Here is a 23,608-nt window from a genome sequence, read left to right on the forward strand (position 1 = left end):
ACAAGAAAAAGAGTGTTTAGTTGGGAGGGATAGATTGGGGCATTGGGAAAAGTGCGGAAAATAGGAATTAAATTGTAATAGGGAGATTACACAAATAAAATGATCCTCCACCAAGACAGGAAGGAAGAGTAGGCCTCAAGGAGCCTGACAAGACAAGGTCGACGAAAACTCACAAAATAGTACCATTTTTGAATCAAAACCGAACTAAGAACACACATAAATCATGTAGGTGAGAAAATAAAGTGTTAAAACGTGACAAATAACGACTTGCTTTGTGGTAGGGGTACTTATGCATCCAAGTGTACATGCTGCAATTGGAGGCACATGGGCCCCTGCTGGCCCACGTTTTTAGGACTGTGACTGAAAACCCAGTCAGCGAGGTATACTTGTGGCCCAGGTGTGTTTCGAAATTATGCGTATACATATATATATATATATATATATATATATATATATATATATATATATATATATATATATATATATATATATATATATATATATATAGTACGTTTTAGTGGGGTATTCTTACACATTATAAGCAATAACACACTGTGCTTCCCCCATTGTCTTGGGTCGCTGACCTCACATTGACCTCAGAGAACCAAAAGGGCAACCACAGCATTTCACAGCGCCATGCAATACCTTCTGGTCTACACATAGTTGGTCAGGAGTTCATCCTACAGTAAGATGCCAACCCAAAACATACCTCCAGGCTATGTCAGAACTACGGTAGGAGAAAAGAACAAGACGGTAGGCTTCAAATCATGGAATGGCCAGCACAGTCTCCAGACTTAAACCCCATCGAGCTGGTTTGGGATGAACTGGACAGAAGGGTGAAAGCAAAGCAACCTACAAGTGCAACATATTTGATTTCCATTGTCGAAAGAATGCCACGAGTATGTTCAGCTGTTATATCTGCAAAAGGTGGCTACTTTGATGAGTCAAAAATTTAGATTAAATTTTATTCAACAAAACCATTCCATGATTTATTTTTTTTTTATCTGAAATTGTTTATTTGTTCTATGCTTTAATTTCAGAGTACATTGAAACATTAAATTGCTTAAATTTCAGGAAAAACTGGAAAAATGGGGGTGTTATAAAGCTTTTGACTGAAGGAGTATATATATTTATTTTCTTTTTAATTTTTTTTTTTAAACATATAAATACATACACATTTACATATATACCTACATATATATATATATATATATATATATATATATATATATATATATATATATATATATATATATATATATATATATATACACATATTTACATATATATATATATATATATATATATATATATATATATATATATATATATATATATATATATATATATATATATATATATATATATATATATATATATATATATATATATATACATACATATTTACATATATATACATATATATATATATATATATATATATATATATATATATATATATATATACATACATATTTACATATATATACATACATATTTACATATATATATATATATATATATATATATATATATATATATATATATATATACATATTAAAATATACATACATATTTACATATATATACAAAAATATATATATATATATATATATATATATATATATATATGCCTGGTGTTGGTGCAGTTGAAGAAGAAGAAGAAGAAGAAGAAGAAGAAGAAGAAGAAGAAGAAGAAGAAGAAGAAGAAGAAGAAGAAGAAGAAGAAGAAGAAGAAGAAGAAGAAGAAGAAGAAGAAGAAGAAGATGTATGTCGATTTATCCCTATCTCTCAATGGTGAAGAATCGCTCAAAAAATTATTGGATGTTCACCATAATTTAACAAATTTTTCCTTGTCACACTCCACACCTGCTCACCAAATTTCATCCTAATCTGTCTGCAACTTTTTGAGATATCCTGCACACAAACAGACAAAAAAATCAGATAGCAGGGGATGAAAACATAACCTCCTTCACCTTTGGTGATGGAGTTAATTGTAAGAACTATATGAACAGGATTGGAGAAAAATGGGGAGGGAAAATGCCCGATGAAAAATTACAAATTTTATAGGAGTACAAACACAGAATATGGAAGAAAAAGTGTGAGTTTTGAAGCAAAGATGCACATCGATCCACTTGACAAAATGGAAATTCAGCCACAATCAAGTAAGTCATCAAATATCAGTAGGAATTCTCAAGTCACAGTAGGAGGGTTATGAAAGAAATCAAGTTGAAGAATAGGGGAAATGGCAGAATTGCCATGGAGTAGTGGCACAAGCTGTCATGATCGAGGGGCATGGAAAACTCCCAAAGCCCATGTTTGAATTTTCATCAGACATTTTCGGCCAAAATACTTAATGCACATGTAAACAAGTTACAAAGTATTTTCTGTCATTTCATGTTCTACATTTGCAGCATAACTTTATTTTCTTAAATACAACCATCAGAGTCAACTTGTTTGTTTGGAGGAAGATGGGGAGATATTACTCTGTGTCCTCCATTAAGTGTTGAGATTAGCTCAGGTAGACAAATAAGTAAATGTACATAAAGAAGACAATAATTGTTATTTTTCTTTTCTTTTTCTCTTTCCTCTCTAATGACTATAACAGCTCCACGTGGTCCCTCGTTCACCATTGGCAAGTGTGTTTGGCTGCTGTGGGCTCTGGTTTTTAACAACTCGGTTCCTGTAGAAAACCCACGTGGGACATCCAGCAAGATTATGGTACTTGTGTGGGCCTTTTTCGCAGTCATTTTCCTAGCCAGCTACACAGCCAACCTGGCAGCTTTTATGATACAAGAAGAATACATCGACCAGGTCTCAGGCCTCAGCGATAACAAGGTACGAGTTTGATTGACGTTTGACTTCAGTTTTAGTTGTCTCCTGGGATTCTTGGGTGATATTTCTTTCAACAGGCTTAGTTATTTATTGAGACCAATATTGTTCTCAGACAGATGCTTCCATGAAACAATCCCTGTCTCATGGGTGGTTGTTTTGTTGGCCTGGACTAATATTGTTATGTGTGATGCATCAGGGTTGAAGAAATTATCATTAATCATCTACTATGATCCTATGTACCATACTCTGTGTACAGAGCATTGATTCTGCTGAAAACGTTTGTTGGCCTAAGCTCATGCTGGGTGGTTTTCCATCCCTCTCCCAGCAGTAGTTAGGGCTGGAATTTGGAATTTGGCCACGGTGCTGGTGATAGCTTGCCTACTCTTCACAAAGGACACTGTGCGATCTTTAACGTCCACCATCAAATGCTGGCAGACCGGACAACCAGTTTAATGTTTATCCGAGGGACGGCACACACATTTATGAAATACCCTTCCTGTGAAACACTTGGATGACAGTTTATAGCTGGGTCAGGATTCAAACCAAGGCTAGACAGCTTAGAGGTGAGTGTGCATACCTCTATGCCATCCTTTCAGCCCACGAGTACAGTAACATATCATAAAATATAATAATGCTGATGTTTCTTGTTCCAAGAACCTTTTGAATGCCCTGCGTATCAATCATTGTGTTCTGGTGAAAAGGAGTTTGGGGTAAAAGCAAAACGACTGTTTGTTGAATTTACCTTTCAAGTTTATGTTAACTACTAGAAATGTACTTTTTCTGTGAATGTCACGACATATTTATCAATGGATTTATGACTTACCTACTTCGTCTGGGACTTTATTTTTTATTTGAGTGGTTATTTCACTAAAATTTAACGTTCAACAAAAGCCCAATTACCAAAACAGAGAATACTGCATCTGATTTATTTGTTTTTCTGATGTTGTCTTCGTTTTATGTAATATTACCGGTGAAGTTGTGAATATAACCTTGATGAATTTCCATGTATGCATATTTTTGTGAAGGCAGCCATGCCTTGCCTTTTTTGAAGACGATGTCGAGGTTCATGGAGTATATTTTGAAGGACGAGTTTGGTTTCCAATTAACTGCGGACATAGTGTGATACATTTCCAGACATAATCAATCGCACACTTCTTGCAGGTTACTGTGTCTTTCTTGTCTTTCTTGTCTTTCTTTCCTCTCTCCCTCTCTCCCTTCCCACAGCTGTTGTGCGCTTGCCACACAGCAATTGCAGAGTGCTATTGCTTAATGCTCTGGTGGTATGCGTCCTGCCTTTGTTGCTTTCCTTTCTACTTTTTTTCTCTTCTTCTTGTTCAAATGTTGGTATATTTATTTCTTTGTCCATTGTCTTGTCTTATCTATTGAGCAAGAGAGGGAGATACGGCACGGTAAGAAATTATTATGAACCACCAAACATGGTTATCGCTTTCTTTTTTGTCGTCGTTATTTTTTTTCAAGTTTCTTATTCCTTTAGTTCTGATAGGACCTTAACACCTTAGTTTTGTTTACAGGACTTGATTTGAAACATGGCTGGTAATCGTTGTAATCATCACAGTACTAGCGATCTTGTTGACGATGAGGTATTATCACGTATGCACAGGCTGTGGCTTCCTCCCTCCCAAAGGCTTTTTTTTATGGATGACGTTCGCCTTGAAATTGGAGAACAAATAGGTGTAGTAGTCCGGCAGATAAGTGAAATATTTAGGGGAATTGTGCCTTTGATGATACAAGCATGAACGTTGGCACACTGTTAGATCATGCCCTAAGGAAGATATTTAGCTATAGGGCCATCGCAGAATTGTCCTGTGGCCAAAATGGCCACCACCGGTTGTTATTTTACCAGTAGTTCAGGTTCTAGACTAGCTAGGATATTGATTCTGGTGGCTAATCATACATTTTCAAGGATGAGGAATGCAGTGATACTATTTACAACATGCTAGCAACTTCCAAACTACATTTATCTAGCATTCAGGGAATTAAATAAGAGTAAAACCATCAAATATTGGCGGAGTTATGCACATTTTCCGGAATTTCAGAATCAACCCATGAGTTGTGTGCTGACCTCATAATTATGTTCATGTGTATTCATATATTTTGCTGCATATTCACACAGAACATCATAATAACGTCACAATGATAATATATATGTTGTTCGTACAGCTTTTGTGTGCTTGTGTACACCTAGTAACAACGCCTAATCTGCATGTATATCTGTATGCTTTCAGTTGACCTGGACTGTGACTGTAGTGGCAGTCAACATGTTTTCCTGGAGATTTCAGCTTATAGTAGAGTGGTGGTGGTATCACTAGTACATACTGTTCTCATATTATAACTACTAGATACTGTTCTAAAGTAGCATAGTGCATAAGGACAACAGCCAAACTATACAAGGTGGTGGACCCTGATGAGCCGAGCTCATCAGGTAAACAGTGCCTGACCACAGACTGGAACAAATGTGTTCTGTGTCAGGAAGACACAGATGAGATGCTGACATGTCCATATAATCCAGGATACAGGACCATAGCTGAGCATCTTGTAGCAATCAATAAGATCAGTTGCCTGCCAAGAACACTAAAACTGTCACAACTGGATGAGGGTCAGGGCATCGAGGAAGCATTCCAGGTTCACAAAGCCAAACGGCACGACTCCTGCAGACTGCAGTATAAAACAAAACTTCAGAGGGCTGAAAAGAGGAAAACACACCACGATGATGACTCAGAAACCAACAAGTTCACCCGTCAGAGCATTGAGCGTGAAACTCATTCAACAGAGACATGCTTCTTCTGTGGCAAATCTGCAGCAAGAGATGCTTTGCGTAATGCATCAACATTCGAACTTGACATTCGTGTGAGGCAGTGTGCCCTCAAACTACAGGACAAATACCTCCTATCCAAACTCAGTGTTGGAGATATCAATGCCCAAGAGGCTAAGTACCATGCTCAGTGTCTTGCCTCTCTGCACAATAAAGCAAGGGACACAAAGGCACAATAATCTAATGTAGACACTGTTAACCATGGAATTGCATTCGCTGGACTTCTTGCCTTTATTGAGGAAGTGCGCATGGACAATATGGTTGCACCAGTGTTCAAGCTAATAGACTTGGTGAATCTGTACAGTTCCAGGCTGGAACAACTGGGGGCACACGTGACGGGGCGTGTACACTCCACTGAACTCAAGAACAGAATACTAGGTTACTTCCCAGACATGGATGCTCACAAGCAAGGTCGTGATGTTGTGCTCGTGTGCAATGAGGATGTTGGTGCTGCATTTGGGAAAAGCATGTGAGCATGATGCTGACAATGATGCAGTTCATCTAGCCAGGGCTTTGATCATCTAGCCTTTTATGACGTCACTAGAGCCTTCTGTGCCTTGGTGGCCACCCCAGACACCATAGACAACTGGATGGAGCCTCTGGAGCGATTCGTGGTATTGCTCTATGACCACACTAGCAGCCTGGAATCAGTCAATCAGGCATGCAATCAGCTGTCCACCCAGAAAGGTAGAGACATTGAAGGACTCCCTTCAACACAAGCAGCACTTATTCAGCGCACAAAGAGGGCTGCCTACCAAGCTGGTCACTGCTGGGGACAGATGATGGTTGCAGTCCTGAAACTCCCATCCCCAGGTGACTGGGGGGGGGGGGAAGAAGGACACAGGTGGATGGGAAGTTCACTGGACCACACTGCCAGAAGCGACCCAGGCCTGTCGAGAACTCATACGCTGTGGATGCAAAAAGGGGTGCAGAGGACAGTGCAAATGTGTCAAGGCAGCACTTCAGTGCACTGCCCTTTGCCACTGTGGTGGACTGTGTTCTCAAAACTAACATTACATTTCATTGAAAACCTGTAATATTACCATGGAAGGCCTAACCTGGTTAATAATGGAAGGACTGTCGTCGACTTGCCTTCACCACTAACATGTCAAACAACAATGGGACATGCACTATTGATTTGCAAGATGCAGCATAATCTCATGAACTGTTTGCTCATATAAATAAACTACCAAATATTATAAAGGAAACATTGCGAAGACTGCATTGTACTCTCATGAATATGTCACAGTTTCAAAACATGTACATGTATAACTCCACCAATATTAAATGCGTTTATAATTTTACTATTATTTATTTCCCTGAAAGTGAGAAATATGTAGTTAGGTAGTTGTTAGAGTAGTTATAGCATGTTGTAAATAGTACCACTGCATTCCTCATCCTTGAAAATGTATGATTAGCTAGCAGAATCAATATCCTAGGTAGTCTTGAACCTGAGCTACTGGTAAAATAACAACCGGTGGTGGCCATTTTGGCCACAGGACAATTCTGTGATGGCCCTATAGCTAAATATCTTCCTTAGGGCATGCTCTAACAGTGTGCCAAAGCTCATGCTTGTATCATCAAAGGCACAATCCATTCCCATATCTGCCAGACTATAGATAACTCTTGTGCCACTTCAAAAATGAGCTCCAAATTTTGGTTTTTGTTTCACAAACACGTTTTGTGGACATCTTTGTGCAAAACGGGTTATTTCTTTGAGATGGTCAAACGCTTGTTCCAGTTTCATCAATGGACACTCTGGCTATGAAAATATTACTTAGTCATGTTCCACCCTTTCTATGGAATGAAGTGATTCAGCAAAGGTTTGGCGATTCTGGCACTGTAGTGTCTAGAATTATCATGGTTCCCATGCACATCAGAAATAACAAATTAAAACATTTGGAATTGTTTATGCAATTTCTGCTCTGTCATATTAAACGATGGTGCAACATAGTTGAATATTTCTTTGAATTTAAAAAGTGGCAGAACATTAATACCTAATTTTTGCAATTATGGAGATCTTAACTTGCTATGGTTGTGGTGCATATGGTCACACCATGTATCATTGTCCTGATGTTACAAGAACATATGTTGCTGCTGCAGTAGTTGGAACAGGTCCTCCCATGACTGCAGCATTGGGAGAGCCCCCACCTCCACCCCATCACAACTGTTCTGGTGGACTCTGCAAGTGAGTCACCTACAGTAGAGGGATCTACTCCAGAACATTCAAGTGTGACCAAGGATGGTGTGGATTGTGATCAAGTTAAATAAGGAGAGGGCCTGCAAATTTTGGAAGGAATATTCTGTGATGAAGAAGAGGTTATGGACACTGGGTTGAGGAGTGTTTTGAAACGCTCCTGTCTCAGCAGCAAAAATGAGAACAAAGGTGGCAAAGTTTTCATAGTTCAGGTGGGCAGTCACCTTGATAATCCTTCTCAAGGTGAGCAAAGTGGTGAGGCACTGGTTAAAAACGAGGCTCCATCGCTTGCTCATGTTGAAAAAGATAAATCGTCTGACAATCACACTCATATACGTGAAGCAGAAGGACCTACCCCTGGGGATAATAACCAACATAGGACACACAGCGACAAAAAGGATGATACTTTCTGGGTGGATCTTTCTATGCATTGCCAACAGAAAGAATGTACCAATTCTGGTGCAGAAGAGGATTCAGTAACTGAGTCACAATTAAAAGGCCACAGTTAAACAGTTGTAGGTTCTGGTAGCCTGTATTTCTCCTTGATTGAAGCTTCGGGTGAACCACAGGAGAAAGGAAACCAAACCATGGAGAAAATCGTTGGTTTCCTGAATGAAACTTTTTGATAATGAAATGTGCAAATTGAGGATATTTTTCCTGATATCAAGGCTTTCGTTGTTGTGGTATACGAGGTGCAGTGGAACACGAGAAGCAAGAGTGTTAGCAGCAACTCCGCTTTATTGCGCGTCCTGATGTACATTCCTGCCACCCCTAGTGGGCGAGTCATGATATACGAAAACCCCATCACGTGATACAGCACACTCCTCCCCTCGTAAAAGGACAAGTCAAATGATGAAAGGACAATCATAACATGACCAACCGAAACCAATCAACACTCATAATCCTCCAAGTACCGCGGCCGCACCCTGACCCGCCTCGGACGGGCAGCGACGCCAGACGGCCCAGGCTCAGACGCCTCCCGGATCGGTCGAGGTGACACCCTCGCCGGACTTGCGCCATCCACAATAACAACTGCCCCCGGCCGACCAGCCTGCCCGACGTCCACACCTCCCCACTATCAGTCCGCACCATGCAATTCGCCGGCCCCAGTACCACAGAGACCACAGCCGGCACCCATTTGGAACCGTGGAAATAATCGCGGACCATTACCCGCTGTCCCACATCAAAACCACGCAGCAGCATCGGACGCGACACCGCCCCACTCCCCGACCCTCCAGGTCGTAGCAAATCCAGTCTGGACCGCAATGCCCGTCCATAGAGACGAATGGCAGGAGAATCGCCCGTGACAGGATGAATCGCGTTCCTGTAATGGAGCAAAAAGACATCGACCACCATCTGCACAGGTGCAACACCCCCCTGCGCAAAGCCCGTTTCAACATCTTAACAAACGACTCAGCCTGCCCATTCGTTTCAGGATGATATGGTGCGGACCTTAGATGTCGACTACCATTTTGACGCATAAACTCATCAAATACACCTGCGATGAACTGCGGACCGTTATCAGAGACCAGGATCTCCGGTAATCCTTTATTAGCAAAGATCATCTGCAGTTTCTCTACCGTAATGTTTGCTGATGTATGCTGCAATACTACAACCTCCGACCATTTAGAGAATGCATCGATCACAATCAAAAACATTTTGCCATTAACGGCCCTGCAAAATCTACATGGACCCTCTGCCAAGCCCTGTTTGGGGTCGGCCATAGCCCCGAGGCTCGAAGCGGGTTATCAGCATCTGTTTGGCACGTGGCGCAACACTTAACCAACTGCTCAATGTCTTTGTCCAACCCCGGCCACCACAACAGGCTACGAGCAAGACTCTTGGTCTTCACGACGCCAAGGTGACTGACATGCAGTTCTTCCAAACACCGCTGCCTGAACTTCGGCAGAATCACCGCCCTCATTCCCCACACAACGCACCATTGGACCAATGACTGCTCCGATGCGCGCGACGTGAAAGGTTGAAATGCCGCTGTCGAAGGTTGATCGCTCCAATTCCCCGCAGAAATCTCCTGGACGACACGGGCGAGCACTGGATCATGAGCCGATTCCACCGCGACCTGTCTGGCCGTGATCTGCCCGCTTTGGACCTGGCCCAGCGTGAACACATCGACCTGGTTGGCCGACTCAGACGCAGCTGGACCCTCCGCACACGGCAAGCGTGAGAGCCCGTCGCAGTTAGCATGCTTCTCGGTGCTTCGGAACTGAATATCATAATCGTAAGCAGCAAGAAACAGACACCACCGCTGTATTCGCGCGGCCGCTACCACCGGTACCCCGCGTTCGGGTCTCAGGATGAATTGAAGCGGTTTGTGATCCGTCTGCAAAGTGAAATGCCGCCCCAGCAGGTATTGATGAAACCTCCGCACACCCCAGACGAGGCTGAGAGCCTCGCGCTCGATCTGGGCATATTCCCGCTCTGCTGCGGACAGGGTCCGGGATGCAAAACAAACAGGCCGCTCGGAACCATCGTCCATCCTGTGGGAGAGCACTGCCCCGATGCCATATGCAGAGCTGTCGCATGCCAATAAGAGCGGACGCGCAGGCTCGTAGTGCACGAGGACCGTATCCTCTGTGAGCAGCCGCTTGACGCGGTCGAACGACGCCTGGTGTGCAGGCCCCCAGGCCCAGCGCTCCTCCTTCCTGAGCAATCGTGTTAATGGCGCAAGTTGTGAGCTGAGCCCGCGCACAAACCTTTGGTAATACTGGGCCATACCAATGAACGAGCACAGCTGCGTCTTGTCGCGAGGCGGTGGCATGTGCTGAATCGCCTCCACCTTCCGAGGACCTTTCAACAGCCCTCCGGCGTGATGATGTGCCCGAAGTATTCCAAGCGCTGCTTGAAGAACGTGCACTTGTCCCTGTTCAAGCGCAGGCCGCATGCTTCTAGCTTTGTCAGCACTTGGGCAATGTTCGCAAGGTGCTCGTCCGCCGTTTTCCCCGCAATGAGCACATCGTCCAGGTAGGTCTGAGCGGGCAGGCCAATGCAAACCTGATCCATGGCTTTCTGCCTCAAGGCTGGGGCCGAAGCAATCCCAAAACAGAGTCGGGTATATTGATAGAGCCCTTGACACGTGTTGATTGTCAAAAGCTCGCTACTCCCTGGATCCATCGCCAGGTGAAAATATGCATCACGCAGGTCTAACTTCGTGAAGTATTGACTCCCCGCCAATCGTGCATATATTTCATCGATTGACAGCTGTGGATATTGCTCCACGCTCAGCCCCGGGTTAACCGTGGACTTGAAGTCCCTGCACAATCGGATGTCTCCATTCCGTTTCAGCACCGTGACGACCGGGGTGGCCCAATCTGCGTACCACACCCGTTCGATCACTCCACAGGCCTCCAGCCTATCCAGTTCACCCTTGACCTTGTCCCGCAGGGCATACGGCACCGGTCGCGGTTTACAAAAACGCGGAACCACCCCCTCCTTCAGGAAGAGCTTTGCCTCCATGCCCTTGAGTTTCCCAAGGTCATCGCAAAACCAACCTTGATGTCTTTGAAGAATCTTCTCCAACTGATCCTCCCATCGGCTCGGCACGGGTTGCACAAGGTGAACTGTGGCCCAGTCTTTTTGATGCGGGACAGCCAGTCTCGGCCGAGGAGAGATGGTCCCCTCCCCTGCATGATGTACAACGGAAGCGCGGCGACCTGGCCTTGGTACCGCACAGACACGTCTGCCATCCCGACTGGCGTTATCTTCTCACGGGTGTACGTGAACAGCGTGAGGTTTGACCTGATAAGCTTCAGGCCGTTGAGTCTACGCGCGGTCTGTTAGCCTATGATCGACACAGTGGCTCCCGTATCAACCTGAAACGTGATCGGAGTTTTGTTCACTTCGATTTCCACCGTCATCGGGCGCGCCGCCGCCGGGCCAATTGAAAACAGGCTCAACAACGGCCGCCGGTTCCGTCCCGGGTCGCCGAGGTCGCCTCGCACATCGCTGTCCATGACCTTAATGGTGGCCAGCGCCCCACGGCACACACGCTTCAGATGACCCACCTTATGACAATTTAAACACACGGTGCCTTTATACGGGCATGCACGGCGCTGGTGTCGACCTCCGCATCCCAAACACGTCCGCGGGGTCACCTCTCCGCTCATGCGGCCGTGCGGCGATGTCCGACCCGCACCGAAGGTCGTGCGTGCGTTCCGGGGCGCTCGCGACCCCGCGTGGCGGGTGATGGCCCGAACATCCCCGCGAGTCTGCTCGACAGATGTAGCCATGCTGACCGCCGAATGGAATGTAATGGCTTCACCCTTCAGCCGTAGAACCGCCGAAGCCATCTTCGCATCCTGTAAACCAGCGATAAAACGATCTCTGAGCCGAGCTTGATGCTTCTCCGCCGTGAACTTGCAGGCCACGGAAGAATACTTAATCCGCGCCACGAAATCAGCGATGCGCTCCTCTGCACCTTTCGAGAGGCGATCGAACTGGTATCGAGCGAGCTGTAATGACTTCTCCGGCGCCATGTGTGCTTTCATCTTCTGCACAATGTCCCGAAACGACAGCCAATCATCACGGGGCTTGTCCGGCGCCACCAAATCACTCAGTAGTTGATAATGCTCCGTCGAAAGCGAGGCGAGCAAGATCGACTTCTGTTTGCTCTCATCGACCACATCATTCGCGTGGAAATAGCATCCCAATTGCTCTGAAAACAATTCGAAGTCATCTCCGACGAAAACGGGCATATGTCCGTTTTCCACCATCCTCGTCAGCCAACTATGGTGTACGAGGTGCAGTGGAACACGAGAAGCAAGTGTGTTAGCAGCAACTCCGCTTTATTGCACATCCTGATGTACATTCCTGCCACCCCTAGCGGGCGAGTCATGATATACGAAAACCCAATCACGTGATACAGCACAGTTGTTACGTCAAAGAAAATGATATAAGAAACGACTCTGAAACTAAATTTCAGTGTCTCAGGAAAGTCTTGAAGAAATGAATAAAGAATTGCTGGCAGAAGGTCATGTAATTGCCTGGAATCTCGAATGACGGAGCTGCAGATTACAACCCTGAACATTTTGGGGGTCAAGCCCCATTACAGAGAATTCAAACAATCCAAACTCTAAAGAGAATAAAAGCTGATATTATCTTGGTACAGGAGACCCAAGCTACAAACACTGTAGTAGCTGGGAAGGGAAAACTTTTTTGTAGACCAGTGATCTCTAAGCAGGTTTCCTACACCTAAACCTGGTGTTGCTATTTGTTTAAGCCACAAGCTTTTGGCACAACAGGTTTCCTTTAAGGAAATATATAAAGGATACTCATATCTGCGGAGTTCCTATGTCATACACAAAATATAGTTGTCGTGAATGTCTATGCCTCGAGTGATCCTATAGAAAGGAAATTTGTTTTTCCAATACTACAAAATTTCATTTAAAAAAATTAAAAATCAGTATTCGACCACGTTTATTTGTCTCATTGGTGATTTTAATTGCACAATTTATCCGTCAGTCGCTAGGAATGGTCATGAGTCTCATGCTGCCTCTGCAAAGTTTCGAGAACATCGTTAAGAACGAATATTTTAAGGATGTGGAGAGCCTACAACACCCACATTTGCGTTGCTGCACATGGTGCAGATACTAGGATGTCTTCATATCAAGTGTAAGACTTGATATAATTAATGTTAATAAGCCAATGTTAAATATTTTGACGACATCCCAAATTCTACCAAGCGGCTTCACAGATCACAGTTTAGTCGTGCTGTCCTTTAAATCACAATTGTCATCGGGTGCTCGTGCATACTGGACCCTTAATACCCACCTTCTGAGTGACAATAAATTTAAAGTCTATTTTTGAAATTTGCACCTCCAGGGTTGAACATGCTAACCTTCGGTTGTGGTGATACCTTGCAAAATTCCAAATCAAATATTTCTGCCATCAGTATCGTCTATGTACCACTAAGATGCAATCTCTCTCAATTGATTTGTTGAAGTCTGAAATTGTTTCTTTGGAGCAAAATCATGTTGATGCTGGAAAGGACTCATGCGATCAGTTTTTATGGGCAAAGAGAACATTGCTAACTGAAATGGTTAGGCAAAGGGCAATGGGTACCTTGGTACAAATGCAAATGAGTAATCTGATGCTAGGTATGCCAAATAAAGAGTTCTTCAATTTAGAAAACTCCATTAAAAAGTCACAACAAATCCATGGCCGACTTATTTCAACTAGGATCTTGACGACCTCCTAACAGGGAATTACCAGCATCTTAAAAGACTTTTACTCCTCCCTAGATACTCACCCAGTGTGTGGATAATGACATGATGCAGGAGTTGATTGCTCGGCTTCCAAAAGTTGAAGAGGAATTTTAAAGTTCCTGTGCTCAATCTTGGCCGTGGAACTTGAAACAGCCATGCAAAGCCTAAAAGACGGAAAGGCCTCTGAGATTGATGGCCGACTCAGAGAATTTTATGAGACTTTCTGGAATCTTGTTAGACCTGAGTTGCTTCATGTCCTTGAGGAAAGCATCCGTGTTGGAGAGCTGCCATTGTCATGTAGGAGAGCAATTGTATGTCTACTTCCGAAAGCAGGCGACCTTCAACTAATTGAAAACTGGCGGCCTGTGTCAATTATAAGATTTTTCTCTTAGGTCCTGGCAAATCGTATGAAAATTGGAGTTGGTTGTGTTGTACACCCAGATCAGACTTATTTTGTACTGGGAACGTCTGTTCACAACAATATTTCTCTGGAAAGAGACACAGTCGTATTTCCTGTAACTACTTGTGTGACAATCATGGGTTGTGCATACTGCTCAAGCTCAAGCTTTTGTTGGTGTTGATCATCGATACATTTTTTTCTGTTCTTAAGGGTTTGGGTTTTGGAGAACTTTTCATTTCTTATTTGAAACAATTGTACAACTGAAACTTATTGCCTAATGAAAGTCAATAACAGGTCATTATAACAGGGTAGTTCATAACCCTTTCCTTTTTGATGAGGTATTCATCAAGGCTGTCCTCTTTCGGGGCTGTTATATACAATCACCCTTGAATGGCTGTTGTCCTCTGTCAGGCAATGAGTGCCACAGGATAAGGGGGGTGTAGAAGGCCCAAAATTTGTGCTGAAAGCCTACGCTAACAATGTTTATGTTTCAATTAGAGGCCTAAGCAGTGTAGTGTCTCTGTCTTGCAAAGTTGCTTGAAAAATTTGCCCACATCCTCGTCGAATTAGGTAAATTGGAGTAAGAGTACAGCCTTTTGGTGCAGTCATAATAATAATCTCTCTTTAATACCACCTCCTTCACTTCCACAGAACACAGTCTGGAAAAAATGATGGGGTAAAATATCATGGAGTCTACCTTGGTAATCCAGAGATGGTATTGAAGAATTGGGAAGGTGTGTTGGAACAAATTACGTGCCATTTAAAAACTTGGGAAGGACTACTTAGGTCTCTGTCTCATGGAGGATGCACCCTTCTCATCAATAACTTGACAGCAGCTCAGTTATGGCATAAAGTTATTGCTTTGCAGCCACCCAAAGGACTAATCATTGCCATCTAGCGAGTGTTGGTAAAATTATTTTGGAGTGGCTACCACTGGCTTTGGCCTGCTGTACTGCAACACCCCCATGACGAGGGCGGCCAAGGTGTTATGGATATAACCGACTGGATCATGACTTTTTGACTGCAAACTGTGCAAAAAGTGTTGTTCAGGGAGCAGCTGCCATGGCACCCCTTTGTGCAGTTTTTGTTGCTACGGGCCGGTGGATTATGAAATGACTGGCACCTTTTTTCGGTCAACCTGGAATGGATTCATTTCGGCTCACTTCCATTGTTTGTTTGTTTTAACCAAGGCTTGCTGGATATTTGGAAGAACTTTGACATCCACCATTTCATTGACACTTACAATTGCCGAACATTCCTCCAGGAACCTCTATTTTATAAGTTTCTCCCTGGTATGCCTCATAATCATGCCTTGATTGAGAAATTTATACAAGGATGAGTTAATAAGGCGTGTGTAATCTCAGGAATTCATCCGAGTCTAAGTGATCTTTCAGATCTTTTCCATTTGCGGACCAAATTGTCTGAAATGTGATCAGAAAATTTAAATAACTGGGGAAGTTGCTGGTATTGTTGAGGATTTCCGGCTGGCTTTTCCCAAAACGAAGGTACTCCCTTCCGTTCAGTTAAGCAGTGAACATCTCCCCCCCCCCCCCTTTTCACTTGGTAACTCAAGCTGGGATCCATCACCTCTCCAGCCAAAGACAATTAGCATCATCCTTTTCTGGATCGACACATACAGCCATATCTTCAGAATGGCTCAGGTCAGGAAGTCTGTCTGCTCCACTGTGTCCTCAGATGTATATTTTACCTATCTATGGCCTATTGGCAGACATACAATTGGGATTAACGCATTGGGCCCTCCCTTCCCACACCCTCGCACACCATTTCAATTTACAATGATTTACAAGGAATTAAGGTGCAGAAGGAGGCCATTCGGCCCATAATGCCTGCACCACACCAATACTAGATTTAATCATCCGTTGATACCCCTTCCCTTCGTGTGCAGCCTTTTGGCTGCTACACCAGTACTCATATAGCCGACCTCGGAAGAATGACAGGCTGAGTCAACCCTCTGGTGTTAATTCAGCAGAAAAACAGGGCTTGAACTCAGGACCCAAGGATCCCAAGCCACCATCCTAACCGCAAAGCCAACATCAGGCTAATGGTTACTTGCCATCTCCTGCAATGAGTCAATAGCTTAGTTCAGGTTACTTGTCCCTTCTGAGAGCACAATAAGCATCTCTTTCATGCTGACCCCATGGGTCTGGAACTATGAACCAGAATAGCACTCAGTTCCTTGACTTTGCAAGAAGTCATGGATTTAGGGTGGCTGCTTCATGTTTCAGCATCCACAGGCTCATTGCTGGAATTGGTATTCCAATGCTGGTGGTGTGGCAAAGGAGATTGACCATGTGCTCATTGATGGTTGCTGGAGGATGATCCAGAACTGTAGGGTCTATTGGAGTGCTCATTTCCTCAATACCAACCACAGGCTTGTTGTCGCAACACTGAAGTTGCAGCTTAAATCCTGGAGAATGGCACCATCCCAGCCTCGGCTGAATGTTGGCAAGCTCAAGGATGAGAGGGTAGTGGAGGACTTTCCGAACAGGCTGAGTTTGGATTTGGGGTGTCTGGATGCCTTGGGGAATCCTGAAGAGTTGTGGAGTGCCTTCAAGAGCACCATCCTTGATGTTGCCGGTGGAGGTCTTGGAACTCACTGCAGGGCGAAGAAGAATGTTGTCTCTCAATGGACACTGGATAACATTAACCAGAGTCACAGGGCCAGGCTGAATGGCAGATCTGAGCTGTTCTGGGAGCTGAGGTGTAAAACTGAACGTGTGTTAAGGGTGGACAAGGAGGCCTATGTGCAATGAATCTGTCAAGGGGTAGAGCATCACCTATGGTCAAGTGATTCTTGTCCTGCTTTCAAGGGAATTCGTGCATTGCGTCCCTCGGTGTACTGCAGTGAGAGCAGAGGGCGGTGGACTCTCGACAGAGGAGTCCGCGGTGAAGGCCCACTGGGCCGGTTCTTTTGAGTGGCAGTACCAGGATGATCCACCAGCTGTTGAGTTGGATATCAGGGGTGTTACGATCTCTATTGCTGACCTTCCAATCATCTGAGATCCAAATTTGTGGAAACACGGGCGGCGGTGAAGCGGTTGAAATGGGCTGAAACTCCAGGGATCTGTGGCATCCATGTTGAACTTCTCAAGGCTGGTGGAAATGCTGTACTCATGTCGTTGCATGCAGATCTGTGCTCTGCCTGGAACACAGGCATCATCCCAAATGGCTGGAAGACGTGCCTTATTGTCCATTTCTGAAAAGGGAAGGGTGATCGCAAGGACTGCAACAACTACCGAGGGGTGACACTGCTCTCAGTGCCAGGCGAGGTCTTTGCTCAGATAGTTATTGATAGGGTTCATTCACACCATCTGCTTGAGTACCAGCATTCAGAGCAGTCAGGCTTTCACCAAAGAGCTCAATGATTGACCGTATCCTTGCTCTTCGTGTCCTCACCAAATGCAGACGAAAGTTTCGGCAGGGCTGCTTGCAGCCTACGTTGATCTCTGTAAAGCGTTTGATTCAGTGAAACAGGATGCCCTCTGTTGTATTCTTGGTCTCTAAGGGGTGCCACCAAAACTGATCAATCTCATGTATGAACTATACTCTGGTACTGAGAGTGCTGTGAGATGTGGTGGTACCATCTCCGACTCATTTCCAGTTGTTACTGGAGTTCGTCAGGGGTGTGTACTGGTCCCCACACTTTTCAGCACTTGTATGGACTGGATTCTGGGGTGGATGTCAGAGAGGTCAAGCTGCGGTGCATCGTTTGGGAATGTCAAGATCTCTGACCTTGATTTCGCAGATGATGCCGTCATCTTTGCGGAGACGGGATATCCTTTTGGGGGCCGTTGAGGTGCTGAATGGGGAGTCAAAGCCACTGGGATGATAGGTTTCCTGGGTCAAAACTAAGATCCAGGCTTTCAGTGACATCTTGGATGCTGCTATCTTGTCTGTACCTGTTTGTGGTGAAGATGTTGAGGTTATGGAGAGATTCACTTACCTTGGCAGTGATATGCATGTTATGAGCCAGAGGTCAATGTGCGTCTGAGTTGTGCCTGGGGAGTCATGGATTCACTGGATCATGGGGTGTGGCACTGTGGGTACCTATGCAGGACGACGAAAGTCTGAGTCTTCAAGTCCTTGGTGCTTCCAGTCTTGCTCTACAGATGGGAGACGGACTCTGACCAAGGATCTGAGATGAAGACTTAACTTCTTCGGTACCAGGCCTCTTTGGAGAATCCTTGGCTATCGCTGCTCAGACTTTGTGTCCAACGAGCGGTTGCTGAGAGACTCACATTAGGTTTGTTACCTGCATAGTCCGTGAGCATCAGCTGCGTCTGTATGGGCATGGTGGTTCTTTTTCCTGGCGCTGATCTTGCTCACCAGATTCTCTCAGCGAGGGAGCCTCGTAAGTGAATGAGGCCAATGTTCCGACCAGATGCCTCCTGGCTGCAGCAAGTTAATCACCATCTCATGGAGATGGAGGTGGTCCAGGTATTTGCCTGGGGGATGGCCAGACAGAGGCCCCTCGAGTACTGCCGCAAAGTGGACGCAGCGATGCACTGCTTCAAAGCATGCTCCCATACCTGACCTGACCTGTCCTGCATTGAGGCTGCAGCACAAGGCCTGTTGCTCCAACATCACAAACAGGTCAATGGCCAATGTTTTTTTTTTAACTACCTTTCCTCTGTCCCAGATCCCTTTGCTGTCTAAGCCCCCCATCCCCCCAAAGCTCCTCCTGGATACATGTGTTCTTTCACTAACCCCTTTCTGGTTAAAATCCCCAAATCACGTTTTTCCAGCAAGCTCCGCTCCCTTTTTTTGTGGAACTGGTTCATCATTTTCTTGGTCATCAAGGCTTCTCAAGAAACTGGTGCGTCACCATCTATATCATCCCCGTCCCTACTCATGATCTTTTCTATGCCCATTAACCCTACAATCACACCCCCTAAACCGCTGTCACACCTTGACGTTTTAGCCAGCGTATGGCAACGTGTCAAAATGTATGTAAAACACTGGCGTACGCTGAACTATTGATGTTTTTTTTAATTTTTGGGCGTATAATAATGTGTTGGACGTATGCATAACATGTTAGTAACGTACACAGAACGTTTTAATCACATATAGATAACTTATACCAACGAAAGCTGAGCGTGTTGTCGGCGTTCACAACCTATGCCCAACGATAGTCTAACTTATGAATAGTGTGGCAGCGTATCGCCGACGATCACGTGGCGTAGGCTATTAATAGGCTGCGGCTCGACGATTCAAATCATAACCGCACTAGACATCGAAGTGTGAAGCCGCTGTCACACCTTGACGTTTTAGCCAGCATAAGCCGACGTACGAAAAATTTGCCGAACCAAGCTGGCACATGTCGAATACGTTATGGGTAGGTTTTGTATACGTTAAGAGCACGCTGGCATACGTCGTAGTATGTTGGCATACGTCGTAGTACGCTGGCATACGTCATTGTACGCTGAGTACGTCGAGAAATTTTCAGCATGTTGAAAATTTCTCGACGTACTCGACGTATGACACACGTTCCGCATATGCTGGCATAAGTTGTAGGCACGCTACGCGATCGTTGACACACGTCGACACACGTTACTTTACATTACTCATAAGTCGAAACACGTCAAGGTAATGGTTAGCATCAGTGTTCCAGACTCCCTGGTTTTTTTTTTCTTCGGTATGACGGTTATGATTTATATCATTGAGAGGCAGCCTTTTAATTATATTATATTATAACCGCACTAGAAATCTAAGTGTCAACATGACCGTCATACCGAAGGAAAAAATAAAAATAAAAAATAAAACAAAACCAGGGAGTCTGGAACACTGACTCTAACAATTACCTTGACGTGTTTCGACTTATGAGTACCTTACAAGTAACGTGTGTCGACGTGTGTCAACGATCGCGTAACATGCCTACAACACATTACTCATAGGTTAGAAATAAGTTTCGGGTACGCTAACCATTACCTTGACGTGTTTCGACTTATGAGTAACTTACAAGTAACGTGTGTCGACGTGTGTCAACGATCGCGTAACGTGCCTACAACACGTTACGCATACGTTATAAATAAGTTTCGGGTACGCTAACCATTACCTCAACGTGTTTCTACTTATGAGTAACTTACAAGTAACATGTGTCGACGCGTGTGAACGATCGCATAACGTGCCTATAACTTATGGCCAGCATTATGCGGAACATGTGAGTAATACCCCGGCATATTTTATTCGGATAACAATTTTTTTTTGGACATGTTTCGGTGAATTGTGTGTGCGAGACGAGGATTCGGCTCACAAAGTTTCTTAGCGAAGACAAAAAGGCTTGAAAAGTACCTGTGAGAAAGGTGTGTGTCTCTGCACAAAGGAAGAGTTGGAGAACTTTCTCAACTCGCCCAAAAAGTCCATAATTCAAACTCCTGACAATGTGGACCAATACAAGGCCAGGACTGTGGATTTATTTAATTGACCTCTGCAATTGAAAAGGCGATGCCGTCATTCCCAACTTTCAGGCAAACTTCTCAGAAGGAGATACCGTATCTGGTGTGAGTGCTTCTTCACACTGATGGTAAGGTCATATCCGGGGCTTGTCCATGCGCTGGATAAGTTTAAAATGATGCTATTTATGATTAATCATGTTTGTGGGGGAGGGGAGGATTGTGAGCGGTGAGGGCTGTTATGTATACATTGTTTGGTTTGGTTCTGGAGACACAAGATAAATGAAACGAGATTTTTGCATCCATTGCTGAAAGGCAAAGCGTCCATGTGGTGTGTCGTGTGTGTTATCCACTGCTGCCACTCGCTACGTGTTTACAAGAAAAGGTAGGAACTCAACACCTCTCATCCACTGATATTTCTCGTATCTCCTATATTTTTGTCTGTCCGATTTGCATCGAGGAACACAACAATTGTGGTTAACCAACTTGAAATTGCTATTTGCTTAAATGCTGAAAATTATGTGAAGAAGACCATTTGACTTCTATACCACGTTAGAAACAGCAGGTTAAAAGTGCCCCAAGAAGCAAAACCAAGCCACTGAAAACACAAACGGTGCATGCGCGAAAGGCCTCATTAGCGTTATTCATACATCCTTTTGAAAGTACCATATTGTGGGGGTTGGGGGATGGGGGGGGGAGGCATGTTTGTGGAAGACAGGGGTGGAAAAGAATGAAATATTTTGGAGTCTTGCAAAAAAATATTAGAGAATGTCAGAAATTGGATTTTGAGCCTAAGTTAGGGTTTCATATGAAGTTCATGTTTGCTCTTTTAATATGAACATGGTAACCAAATTGAAAACAACCAGAATTACTGATACTCATAAATGTAGTGTACTACCTCAATACAGTAATATGACTGCAATTGTTGCAGGAGGTTGAGCTGCAGTAAAAATGAGGATGAAACAATGTCAGCTTCTTTGCTTGGATAATGACAGGCTTTCTGTTTCCTGTTGTTTTTCATACGTGGTTATAGTTTAATGCAGTGAAACAGTTATCAGTTTTATGATTTAATTTTAATACCCTGTCTCGAGTAGCTGGTCTGCATCCATTCGCATGTCTCCTCCAACATCTCCATTGACTGGATTTTGCTCCACAAACTAATCCTTATCGAGAAAATCTAGGTTGAAAAGCTTCTTGAGTGTAGTGTTGCATGCCTTGGATTATGGAGCAACACTGCAGATGTCAGAGCGATAACGTCATGCCGTTAATAAACCATCGCCATCATGTTATGTATTCAGTGGTCATTGTGTACAATATATTTCATCCAATGTTTAGTATGAACAGCAAGATGTCCACATTGTATGTTATTAGCATGCCCTCGGAAAAAGGCTTCGCGATCGATGTCTCGCATGTAGGCCTGTGTAGACCCCATGACCTAAGGAGGAAATAATGTGCTGAGGTCGCCTTGAGTGCTGTGATGTAATATTCGAGAGAATGGTTGCAGCATACTTAAGCATCAGAACTGGCGTGAACCGTGCGGACACGTTAATAACAAAAAACAATGCATAAATCAAACACTAGCACCATTTTTATAATGAAAGTACATTTAAGGCAGCTGAGCAGAAAAAATAAAAAAAATTGAGATTTGTCTTTGGAACATTGATAATTATTTGATTGCAAATTTCTTTCATGAATATAGAACAGGGGATGTCAAACAATCAATCAGTAATGGCAAGTTCGAAAGTATGATGCCATTCAAAAAGTTTTCAGAATGACACAATAGTCCATGAAACATGAAAGGTTTTATATTTTTCAATATACAAGTGTAGATATTGAAATATTTATCTTCCAAATTATTCATACTTGTATGTTGAAAATTTTAAAAAAGCATCAGTAAGTTATTTATTGGTCTATTGTGAGTCTCTCATTCAAAGATAGCCTCCAGGCCTATCACATTAATCCATTAGTTAATTTATGCTGCAGTGTTTCTTTGATCATCCTGGTATTTATGGTAGCTTCGACATGCATCAGTAGTGTGTTGCTGATTTCTAAACAGCAAGGAAGATACTAATTTAAAACTTTATGCTTCGACATTTTCAAAACTCGATGTGTAAACACGTTCTTCCTTTTGAAGTTTCTCAATCGTTATAATTATGATGAGAATGTCATGGTCCTTTGATGCATCGATCCACATTTCAGGCGAGAGTCTTCCAACTGTGGTTTATTTAGCAAACCAAACACAGCACAGCACGTACAGCAACGAAGAGCCCTCTTCCCTAATTCTCTACGTCCCTCTTACAATGTCCTTCAAAAGTATTCATCCCCCCTCCAAAGATTTGACATTTTGATGCCACCTGAACTTTCAAGTCAAACTTAATATATAGAGTCTTCCACAAACTACTCCGAAGTGACAAAGCTAAAAAAAAATGCTGATAAAATGTCAATAAGTTACATTAAGAGAGAAAATCCGATGATTCTCAGTTGCATAAATATTCAAACCCTTTACGTAATTAACCTTAAATCACTTCAGGAGCAAATTATTTGTTTGAAATGTTACAAAATAAGTGTAAAAGGTTTCACCTGAATGTAAACAGTGGTATAACTTAAAATTTAGCTCCCCACTTGTCTAAGGAGTTTTAAGGTGCAACTTACTTGGTCAACCAACAAGGCAAACTTGAAGACCAAAGAGCTTTCCAAAGAAGTCAGACA

At 43.7% G+C, this 23,608-nt stretch overlaps 1 protein-coding gene across 2 annotated transcripts in view; it reads left to right on the top strand.

Moving 5' to 3' along the window:
* LOC147024197 (glutamate receptor ionotropic, NMDA 2A-like) overlaps positions 1-23,608 on the top strand; it is a 354,309-nt gene that overhangs the window by 225,426 nt on the left and 105,275 nt on the right. For both annotated transcript variants that reach the window (XM_085883870.1, XM_085883871.1), the window contains exon 8: positions 2,609-2,838. In XM_085883870.1, the coding sequence (XP_085739996.1) occupies positions 2,609-2,838 (230 nt within the window). The remainder of the gene's footprint in view (positions 1-2,608; positions 2,839-23,608) is intronic.

The sequence above is a fragment of the Eptatretus burgeri genome, chromosome 6, assembly GCF_056783735.1.
Source record: "Eptatretus burgeri isolate ZD-2024b chromosome 6, Ebu_testis_v1, whole genome shotgun sequence".
In the NCBI taxonomy this organism is placed as follows: Eukaryota; Metazoa; Chordata; class Myxini; order Myxiniformes; family Myxinidae; genus Eptatretus; species Eptatretus burgeri.